The sequence below is a fragment of the Osmerus mordax genome, chromosome 4 (genome assembly GCF_038355195.1).
Source record: "Osmerus mordax isolate fOsmMor3 chromosome 4, fOsmMor3.pri, whole genome shotgun sequence".
Classification (NCBI taxonomy): domain Eukaryota; kingdom Metazoa; phylum Chordata; class Actinopteri; order Osmeriformes; family Osmeridae; genus Osmerus; species Osmerus mordax.
The window spans coordinates 2,092,790-2,103,143 of record NC_090053.1 but is presented as its reverse complement, the minus strand read 5'-3'; the positions used below and the strand labels follow the sequence as shown (position 1 = coordinate 2,103,143).

General features: G+C 44.4%; 1 protein-coding gene across 1 annotated transcript; it reads right to left on the bottom strand.

The window, feature by feature from the left end:
* Positions 1-1,261: 1,261 nt before the first annotated feature.
* Positions 1,262-6,619, bottom strand: map1lc3b (microtubule-associated protein 1 light chain 3 beta). The gene is made up of 4 exons (XM_067235072.1): positions 6,407-6,619; positions 4,521-4,576; positions 4,120-4,226; positions 1,262-3,492 (listed from the first exon to the last, which is right to left on the bottom strand). The coding sequence occupies exons 1-4, from the start codon at positions 6,444-6,446 to the stop codon at positions 3,318-3,320; spliced, it is 378 nt and encodes a 125-aa protein (XP_067091173.1). The 5' UTR covers positions 6,447-6,619; the 3' UTR covers positions 1,262-3,317.
* Between the last annotated feature and the right edge of the window lie 3,735 nt (positions 6,620-10,354).

Sequence of the window (10,354 nt, the reverse complement as noted above, 5' to 3'; positions counted from 1 at the left end):
AGGGAGCCTGTCTTCTGGGGGGTTAGGGGTGGTGGGGGGTTAGGGCTGGTGGGGGGTTAGGGGTGGTGGGGGGTTAGGGCTGGTGGGGGTTGTTGAAGCACTTTTCAGCTCAGAGCGAGCAAAAGGCTCCGGGGTGGAGGGTGGGGCCCAGAGCCAAGGGGGGCGTTGGGGGTTCAGAGCTGTGGGGTCCTAGGGTGGGAGGGGGGGGGGGGAAGGGGGTGCCCCGGGCTATGGGGGCCCTGGGATGAGGGGGCCCAGGGATGAGGGGGCCCAGGGATGAGGGGGCTGGGCTGGTCCCGGCCGGAGGAGAGATGACACCAGGACACAAGTCCTCAAGAAGAGACTTAGCTGAGGTGATGAGGATCACCATGAAGACATGAGGGTCGTGTATTTAACCGGGTGAATGTCGTGTGTATGAATGCTGATCTCAACTTAAATGATGTGGAGTCATTGAGTCCAATTTACTATGGTAACCATAACTTGACTATGGTAATCATAACTTGACTATGGTTATCATAACTTGCAGGAAAGTGAACTGCCATTTTGGTTGCTATGAGAGACATTGATGGTTTTTCATTGGTGAAAATGTGTCGTCTTCAGACGATCAGAACCAATCCCAGGAGTGTTTGTTAAAGACCCACCCCTCTGTCAGGGACGTCCGTATGAAACGAGAAATGTGCCAAGCACAAGACTCTAGTGGACAGAGGATTTAGGATCTATATTTTTATTCCTGCTGGACTGTAGTATTCCTCATGTGAGATAGGGCTGAATATTTTATATGAGCTCAATCGGCAAGTTTCTGAAAGCCGTAGAACCCTACGCTACCTTTGTTTCATCCTTCTTCTCTGACACCATGTTGAGCCAGACAGGGATCCAGGTCTTCAGCTGATCCGTATGAGCTAGAGCCCCCTAGTGGCCAGGATGATGAATGACAGGACAGGTGTTCAGTGTAACTACCATCTCTGTATCCACAGCTATGCATGTTGCTTTATCTTTACAACAAAAACAACAAAAACTGCAGATTTTGAATTGTTGGTGTAGAAACATGAAAGCCAGTAAACATGTTTCTTTTTCTGTCATTTTTCTATTGTTTTAGGAGTTATGTTTTATAAAAATCGCATCACAACCTTTGAAAAAAATTATAATAAAATGTTTTGATTCTGTACTGTAATTGCAAACATTTCAACTGAGTGAGACAACATATCAACTATGTCATGGCTGAATTGTCAGCATTCTCTTCCACTGCTATTGTACACAACCATACTGTTTCAATGTATTTTATTCATAAAATAGCAACATAAATACAGGAAGAGGAGGTTGTGTAATATTGCTGTAATTTTGAAGACTGAGGGCATCAACAAGGGGTCACGGCTGTTCCAGGAACACAGAGCAACCCCTCCACTACGACACGTTGTATGACAATGTTATTACAACCCTAAATCACATCTCCATAAAGGACTGTGGTTTAGAACGCCCAGAAGAAGCTTATGGACACATTTTACAATAAAATATAATCACATTAAATAAAAAGAGTAAAAAGAAAAGAGAAAAAAAAAAGAGAAAAAAAAAGCATCTAAACATTTATGTTGTTTAGAGGATTGAAAGAGAGAAACAGGGAGGGAGAGCAGGGAGAGCGGGACAGCACATTCTAAAAGTGTAAATGCAACACTAACCTTTTAGACAAACCTTCTAAAAGGAATCCCAAACAGAGCGTGTGACAGTGAGGCCTAACACAACGCTCATCAAGGGGGGGGGGGGGGGGGGGTGAAGAGGAAGGAGGGATGGCAATGTTTCCCTCCTTTGTTTCCAATCCCAGATCTGAACTGGCTGGGCAGGTTTACACACTGCAACAGCAAGCTGGTTTGGACCAATTCTAACAAAATTAGTCACGTGACAGGGAGACAGGGGGTTTAGTTATTCCTTGTGTTTACTAAGAAAGGACAAAGGTTTTTTTATCGAGTATTTCAAAAGAGTTCCTGATCCATCCCTCCCTTCTCCTATCATAGAATCTGTTAAGTCTCCTTATATCGTCCGCATCACTGATTTCTCCATCAGTCATGCTCTTCATCGTAGTGTTCAACATCATAGATTTATAAATTCAGAAGTAATTATTCTATCTGTACACTGAGGCTTAAATCTCTCTACAATCATCACGCAAGATTCTAGAAGCATAGCAAGCAGCAGTCCTCTCCTGAAGTTCCACGTATCTCCCAGCTTGTGAGACGATGCTTGCAGCAAGGCGGGAAACAAACTAACTGATAAGGATCATGGATGCTTCAATAAGGAGCTTCATCTAAACAAAACCAAAGAACTTAGAAGGTCATCCCATGAGCTGAGCTGAACAGGGGTGGTGCAAGGAAACTACAGCTTGCCTGGATGAATCAGTACACAATGAGGAAGTGGAAACAAAAATTCCTTTATGGCGTTAAAGACCTAAGCCTTAGTCATTCCGACAGATGCCACTGTGTGATCTATCACATGCCCTGGCACTGCGTGTATCAGAGAAGATTCAAACTGGAGATTCTTAAAAGGAACCCTGAAGGTTCCTAAGCAGTTGTTGATGGGTTTGTTCTAGTTCCTCCGGCCCTTTTCACTTACCCAAGCTCAGCTTACCCAACACTACTGCACACTGGGGATGTCTCGGGCTCCACGCAACACAGACGCTGGAAGTAGGACCCAAACATGGCTTTAAACGACTGACTGAGGTAGGAATCTAAACAGCCAATCGTGGTTCTGCTATTCTACTCCATCAACAGAACAAGCCACCTTAAGAGGACAACGTAAGATCAAGTGTATGGAGGGGAAAAGGTGTGGGCTGGGTGGGGGAGAAATGGGGGGTGATGGGTGGGAAGGGGTGTGGGCTGGGTGGGGGGAGGCTGAGACAGGGAGGGCTGGTTGGGGTAGAGGGGGGTGATGGGTGGGAAGGGGTGTGGGCTGGGTGGGAAGGGGGAGGCTGAGACAGGGAGGGCTGGTTGGGGTAGAGGGGGGTGATGGGTGGGAAGGGGTGTGGGCTGGGTGGGGGGAGGCTGAGACAGGGAGGGCTGGTTGGGGTAGAGGGGGGTGGGGTGGGGTACAGAGGCAGGGCTGGTTAGGAAAGCAGGAATATTCTCATTTTTACAAAAGGTTTTAAAGCATGAAGAGGAGGGCACCTATCAGCTCCTTGAAGTCTTGGCAAGGGGTTTACAGCAAGCAGGAATGGAGGGGGGCTGGGTTGGGTTTGAAGGGGGAAAGGACGGGAGGCAGAAAATCACAGGAGGGGGAATGGTAGTCATAGTATCATTGTCCAAACGCTGGTCAGGTGTCGGCGGGACGGAGTCTCATTGGTCGGCTGGGGTTCCGAAGGTCTCCTGGGAAGCGTAGACCATGTAGAGGAAGCCGTCGTCATCCTTCTCGCGCTCGTACACCTCGGAGATGGCGCTCGACACGGACACCATGCTGTGCCCGTTCACCAGCAGGAAGAAGGCTTGGTTGGAGTTCAGCTGGAGGCGCCTCCTGTGGGTTGGAGGGGGTATGACAGGTCAGGCTCAGTTTATGAATAGCTCCGTGTTTTTGAATTCAGATCAAGAGCTTGCAGGTTCAACTCCCCTCCGCCCTGCCCCCCCCCTCTCCCCCCTGCCCCCCTCCCCCATTCGAAAAAGCACACAAATGTTTTAGAAATGAAGACCAGGCTTCATGCGTTTAGGTTTGTGTGAATATTAACCATAGGGGTTTTTAATTCCAAAAAAAGGTTCCAATTGATAGATACAGAGAGACAGCAGCCTCTACTTCAGATGTAGTTTCCTGACACAAGGCGTCTAGATCATCTTTCATCTGTCGCCCACAATGATCTGAGCACAACAGAGCCTGCGAGAACCTGATCTCTGCTCAGATGTATTCAGAAGGAGCCAGCAGGTCTGTAGCTAGCAAAAGGTGGATTTAATTCATTGTGGATGGCGCGTCCTGGATATCAATAAGGCAGAACATCCAACGCATAGTTCTCTATTCTGATGACACTCTGCTTCTATGTGAGATAACACAAGGGTTAAACACACATATGTGTTAACACACAACAATGTGTTAACACGCGTATGCTAACTAACACACACACACACCCTCAGGGTTGGGACCATCCAGACATACCTGATGATTTTGATTAGTTCGCTCATGTTGACGTGGTCGGGGACGAGGAACTTGGTCTTGTCCAGGATTGGAAGTTGCTTCTCTCCCTTGTACCTCTCGATGATCACCTGCAACCACAGCAGCGTCTTATGACATGGGCATTTATGCAGATGAATTATTTGTTAGAAAAATAAATAAAACGTGCGCAGCGTTGTGACACACGTAAGAAGTGTGGTGGCACATGCATGTAGGATGGTAGTACACGCATCTAGGATGGTAGTACATGCATCTAGAATGGCGGAAAATGTTTGTAGTATGACCTGTAGCATGTGAAGCACATGTAGTGCGTTGGGTGCATATAGTGTGTAAGGGACATGCATGCAGCATGTAAAGCAGATTTATGTAGCGTGTCAGGGACCTACTGGGATCTTGTTGGGGTGCTGCTCTCGGATCAGCCTCACATCGTCTACCCTCTGCTCTGTTAACACACAGGAAATGGAACAAGGTTAGCCACTTCCTACTTCCTGCCCCAGATAAAATTTATCTGTCAGGTACAGCGAACGTGAACATATCTAAAAGGCGACCACAGACAAGTTTTTGGAGGTCTGTTAGGCAGTGCTTGTGTTTATATATATCTATGGTGCTTGGTCCCACAGAGACCCCTCTCCCTGCTGAACTATGACCCGTCCCTGGTGAACTTTGACCCCTGCAGGTGTTTGTCCCCAGTGTTAAACAACAGCAACCTCAGCAGCTGATAAGATCTCAGCATTAGCTTCTTTGTCCTCTACGGCCATAAAGGATAAACACGAAAATTATAACTTTTGGATGGATTTTTCTGGCCCAAGTATACTTTTCAACATGTCTTTCACATTTTGCCTGAGTACTTGTTTGCCTAGGAAGATAACATTTTTTTTTGCAATTAGTTTACAATCTGCACGGTTGTTTGCTGTATTTAAAAGACTTCAGAGCCAATGAGGAACAACAGTGGTGTCTGTCTGTATTGAACCGTTTCCCAGGAAGGTCATGGAGACAAGGGATCTCTGTTTGAGAGCTTTACCTCAGACCAGCCTGTCTCACTGGTCACTCCAACACAATATTTTCATTTTGTTTCACTGAATCGGCTAGCTAGCTAACAATTTTTATCTACATTATAATGTAGGCCTAGTCAATTATCTGTCAGCTTCCTTGCTGGTGGAAAAGGTCCTGAATGGCTGTTGTAGAGGTTTGAAATTAGCTGGGAACTTGGAAAAACTGCCCACAGAGCAGTGTTTGCCGACTGTCACTAAGCAGTTGCAGGCACATGGAACTCAAAACTCACTGTCTGGCAGAGAAACTAATCCTTAGATTTGAAACAGGATCTGCACTGCCTATGGCTACATATGTAAAACTTGGAGAATAAATCGTTTCTGCTTTTCTCTGTTGGTATTGTCCACTGACATAATTAACATAATAGACGCGGCCTTGGGACAAAGGAGTGTGCATCGCATCTGTACTGTAAAACAAGACGTTTTACTCGTGGGCTAAGCTAATGCAGTACCCTAATGCTACTCTGGCACCGCTGGTTAAAGGCCCTGTGGGCTTAAAATCGAGGAAAAGGGATATGAAACTAGCACAGTCGGGATGACACGACAAACGATAATTTATTAGATTAAGAACTTTCCTGTCAGCCTAGTACATTATAACCCGTTCGGCTGCCTGCCTGTCAGTCTCCCACCCCCCACCAACCCGTCCCATCCCCCAATCCTGCAGCGCACAACATTTCGACACAAGCGATTTGAAGCCTAGCCTACTTGTTTTTCTCCTAACTGCCCTGGCACAAATAAACAGAGTAGGCTCCAGCGAAAATTATCTGTGTCGCTCCGGGCGTATGTTCGTATGAATCAATCGTTGACATTTTATAGACGCCTTATTTTTTGTTTCGTTTTATATTGTTAACAGGCTTCGTAAGGATTTGGTCTTGTGTGGTTTACGTTTGTTACAGCCACCACCCCTGAACCCAAAATAGTAAAACATTGGAGCTAAACTCAAAACCATAATTGTTGTGCCTTTTTATCTCCTCTCCCGAAAATCCTCTTGCGTTGTGTTTGTCTTTTTTAACGAGAGATCGATGTTAAAGTGACGAACACATTTGGGAGAATTAGGTAACCATCTGCTCTGTAAACAAAGAACATTTCGGGCCTCTAAAACAAACTGAATTGGGTCAGTATATTCTACAATATAGGCCGACTTATCAAGAATAAAAAAACAATGTCATGACAATGTAACTCTTACACACAAAATAAGACAACTTTGGTTTACCAATACCTACCAAATGTCCTTCTTTGTTTGAAGGTTTTTTCTGAAGGCATTTTTGCACACAGACCAAACACCCGCGTAGTTGAAACTATACACTTTTCGGATTTTTAAAAATAAATTTAAAACAGAAATTGTAAAGTTATCGGTGGCCGACCAAAGCACAATTTGTTCGGTAGCTAGTCCTTCGAGTCCTCTGATGATCCCTTCCTTCCTTGAAGCTGCGACTCAGTCTGAAGCCAGCAAAACAAACGTGTCAGCTGATACATGACGTCATTACACCATTCGATCCGATTCGTTTGAAAGAGAGAGACAGACGGAGAGAGAGAGAGAGAGAGAGAGAGATACTAGTCATAAAAATAAAAGATGATCGGTCTCACCGAGTTTATACAGCCTACCTAACTAGTTCCATACGCGCACGTTGGCCTACATGATCGTGCATTTTTATGACGGTGATGACACCAAATGTATAGCGTCATGGTAGACAATGTAAATGAAATACGTAGGCTGTAAATATAGTTTACCTTTTTTGTATCCATTTTTACACAGGTATTCCTGATTGTTTTTCTATTTTTGTTTAGATAACATACGCTAACTGGACTCAAATAATCAGCGAAAAGCTCAAGAATCAAAATTATTTTTCCTTTCCCTCATTTCTACAGCTGAGGTGTCATCTGGTGTGTGGGACGAGGTTAAACCAACCTGGCTCATGTTTAAGTTATTACAGTATGTCCAACTGCAGGGAACATCTGGCGACGCACAGGTCCTATTCCACCACTAGGGGTCGCTCTTTCATAACCTGTTGCGCCTTCAAATAGAGACACCCAGAGCCAGAGAGAATGGCTCTGGCTCTGGGGACACCCTGTCCAGATGACAGCTGAATCAGAAGAGGTTTTAGAACCGCTCTGATCTACGGTCGTCTCGCTGCATGCGAGTTCTTGACGCCAACCACCGAAATACTGGTAGAAGCTTCAGTTCTGGTCAACGATTTTGTGTTTTACTTTCTAATCTATAACCACTGTTTGTATGTATGGAAAAAGTGAACAGAAAACTGAACAGAAATATATAAATAGGCCTAGAGAAATAAAGGAAATAAATGAATATACATTACCTGAATATTTGTATACAAATATGAATCGATCAAAGTTCTTACAACCTAGGATCAATATGCCTAATATTATCTCCTCTTTCTCTTCATCAGCTTCAAATCAAAAATGACCTCTACAGTTAAAACGAAGGGCAATTACAGTGTGCCGTGTGCTAAAGGTCTAAGTATAAGTCTATATAAAGGTATAAGTCTAGGTCTAGCCTACAAACGTCTGTTATGGTCTGTAAGGTCCAGCATCCATACCTCTTTTTTTTTAAATATGATCTGTGAAACATTCAGTTGCCATAAGGAGTGTGTCAGGGACTAGGGTGCTCTCGTCCAGACTTCACTGGTCTTCCTGTCCTGAGGAGGTTGTGTTTGAGGACAGAAGCAGCCCTCTCAGCGCTCAGTAACGCTCGCTCCCTTTCATTCGCTCAAGGTGAAAAAGGACCTTTGCTGCACTGCACAAAGACACAAAAGGCCCACGCAAAAGTAAGCAAAGGTTATTTCTTATTCATTTATTTATATGTTTTTACGTTAGCCGTGACCATGGGGTCCACTTATCTTTCTTGGGGTCCGACAGACGACAAAGGCAAACATTTGCTTTGAGACGACAGTGTTCGGACTGTGAGAGATGGCTGCTGTAGCCAGCATGAGCTCTGTTGCCTGGCTTGGCAGGACCATAGTAACAGGCCTGATCATGCTATCATATACTATAGCTCTAGCCCTTCAGCCTCCAACAAACACACACATACTCCACATAATGAGTTTTTAACTCATCTGAAGGACATGGGGGAGTTGACCCGGTTGAGTGATGAGAGACTGAGCAAGAGTGTGTGAAATACAGTGGAGAGAGAGAGTGTACGAAAAAAAAGACTGAGATGCAGAGAGAGCTAAGTGTAGTCAACAATAGCCCTCAAGGTCTGAGGATCCACAGAGAACGTTGTCAAGCTGGGTTAGCTTCGAGCTAACCATGCTGGCGGTGCAGTGTGGGTTGCTATGGCAGTCGTCATGGAAACATCTCACAACGTTCAGTGGGAGTCGGGAGTTAACACCCCCTCGTATTGTTTCCTACTTCTTAATGCATATTCATACCCACAGACAAGCCATTATGACACGCTTTTATTAGTCTACAAATCCATGAATTCATTCACCCATCCGTCTATCCATCCATCCATCCTTTTACCGCACAAAGCAATTGCATTAGCGATTCTTCACGGATGCACTCAGTCATTCAGTGGGATTAAAATGGATTCATAACCTTGCTTGATTGAATTGATGGTGATAGTTTAGCTACAGTAGAAACATAATAGTGTAGCTTATTACGAACAAGGAACAAATCAGTTTGCAACCATTTAAAAGCATTTTATTTAAATCTACATCATTTACAGTTATAAAAAAAAGAACCTGGATTGGCAGAAAGATCCAGAATCATCATTATCAACCCATGAGATACAATTACTGCAGATCAAAAGGTCATAGGTTCCACTCCTGTATGTTGCTTTGGATAAAAGCATCTGTTAAATGAATACGTTCACAGAATTTAGAGCAAGCGTCTTTAAATCATGTACTAGTTAGTACATGTTCTAGTCTTTGGTGCAGCTGCATGGGTAGCTTTGGAGGATACTTCAGCAGGGCTGGGTCAATTCAATTCTGAAAACTGTTATAAATAAATAGCTTTTGTATATTTCATATCTATTATATTTCATATGTATTTTATATCTATGCTGCACTATTTGAATAGACTGAAATGAAACTGACTTGACACATACCCGGCCAACACACACAATTTTACTGATATAGAAGGAGACTTTCAGAGACTTACCGTGTGAGACTATTTGTAGGCAAGTACCTCCCTGATTGCAAGGCACTTTGAGGCTTTTAGGGGGCATGACAAATATGTCAAAGCAAGACCCAGCTGGAGTAATGTTGAAAAGGACCCGTCCACTGAGGTAGACTGTGACTTGTTGTCAGAAAGGTCAATTTACAACAACAAAATCACTAGTCTTCCACAGTGTGCAGACCAGAGGGCTCATTTCCTGTCATCTTGAAAGCTGTCTTCTGTATTTTCTGTTAGCATTTGAGGGAAGAAGAGAGATATATGTTATTTAGCAATCATATTCACCTTAACACCACATCTTATTGAAAATCAGTGTTAAAAATTGAAACATAATCCTTTTTCGGCATATATTCTCATGCTGTGATCATAATGTTTATCTACTGTGTCTCAAACATCTCTGCAAACAACCACCAGCTCATCTTACAGACACTGTAGTAAGCACCTACAAAATCCCTTTGGGATCCAGTAACAGTATAATAAAATCTGAATCCTTCCTGGCCTTTCCAGAGAGCATCTCACACACACCTAAATCCTTGTCCCCTCATATCTAAAGGCTAGCTGTCTGGTGGACTCAGGGATCCCCTGGCCACTCAGGGATCCCCTGGCCCCCAGTCTCCTGGACGGTAAAGCAAAGCACACAGACTTCCAGTTTTAATAAAATTAAGACAAGTAAAAACCGTAATCTAAAGGCTTCCTTGAGGCTCTGCCAATAGAGACATGCGTATCTTTAGATGATGAAGGGATCAGAGAGGAGGATCAAACCCAAGCACTGCCTTTTCTATGAGCTAGGATGTTGACTATAACACACACAAACACCATGTAGCTAGAGGCTGGCATTGTTTCTCTATTGCCTATGGTAAACTAATCGCTGCTGATTTCTGCATTACCACCACCACCCCCCATCCAAATGAAAGCCATTCTGTCACATCTGAGTGACATGATCTTCTACTGCCAGGCAGAAGGTGACAGTAAGTGGGTGAAGGAGAGCATGCGTGCCCAGGACAGGGTGTTGGTCGTGGGCTAATGACACCATGATG

Excerpts from the sequence above, each read along its gene's own strand:
- map1lc3b (XM_067235072.1), bottom strand. The coding sequence starts at position 6,446 with ATGCCTTCAGAAAAAACCTTCAAACAAAGAAGGACATTTG. Across the intron at positions 4,577-6,406 it reads CAAACAAAGAAGGACATTTG|AGCAGAGGGTAGACGATGTG; the intron begins GTAGGTATTGGT and ends GTGTGTTAACAG. Across the intron at positions 3,493-4,119 it reads GAACTAATCAAAATCATCAG|GAGGCGCCTCCAGCTGAACT; the intron begins GTATGTCTGGAT and ends TCCAACCCACAG.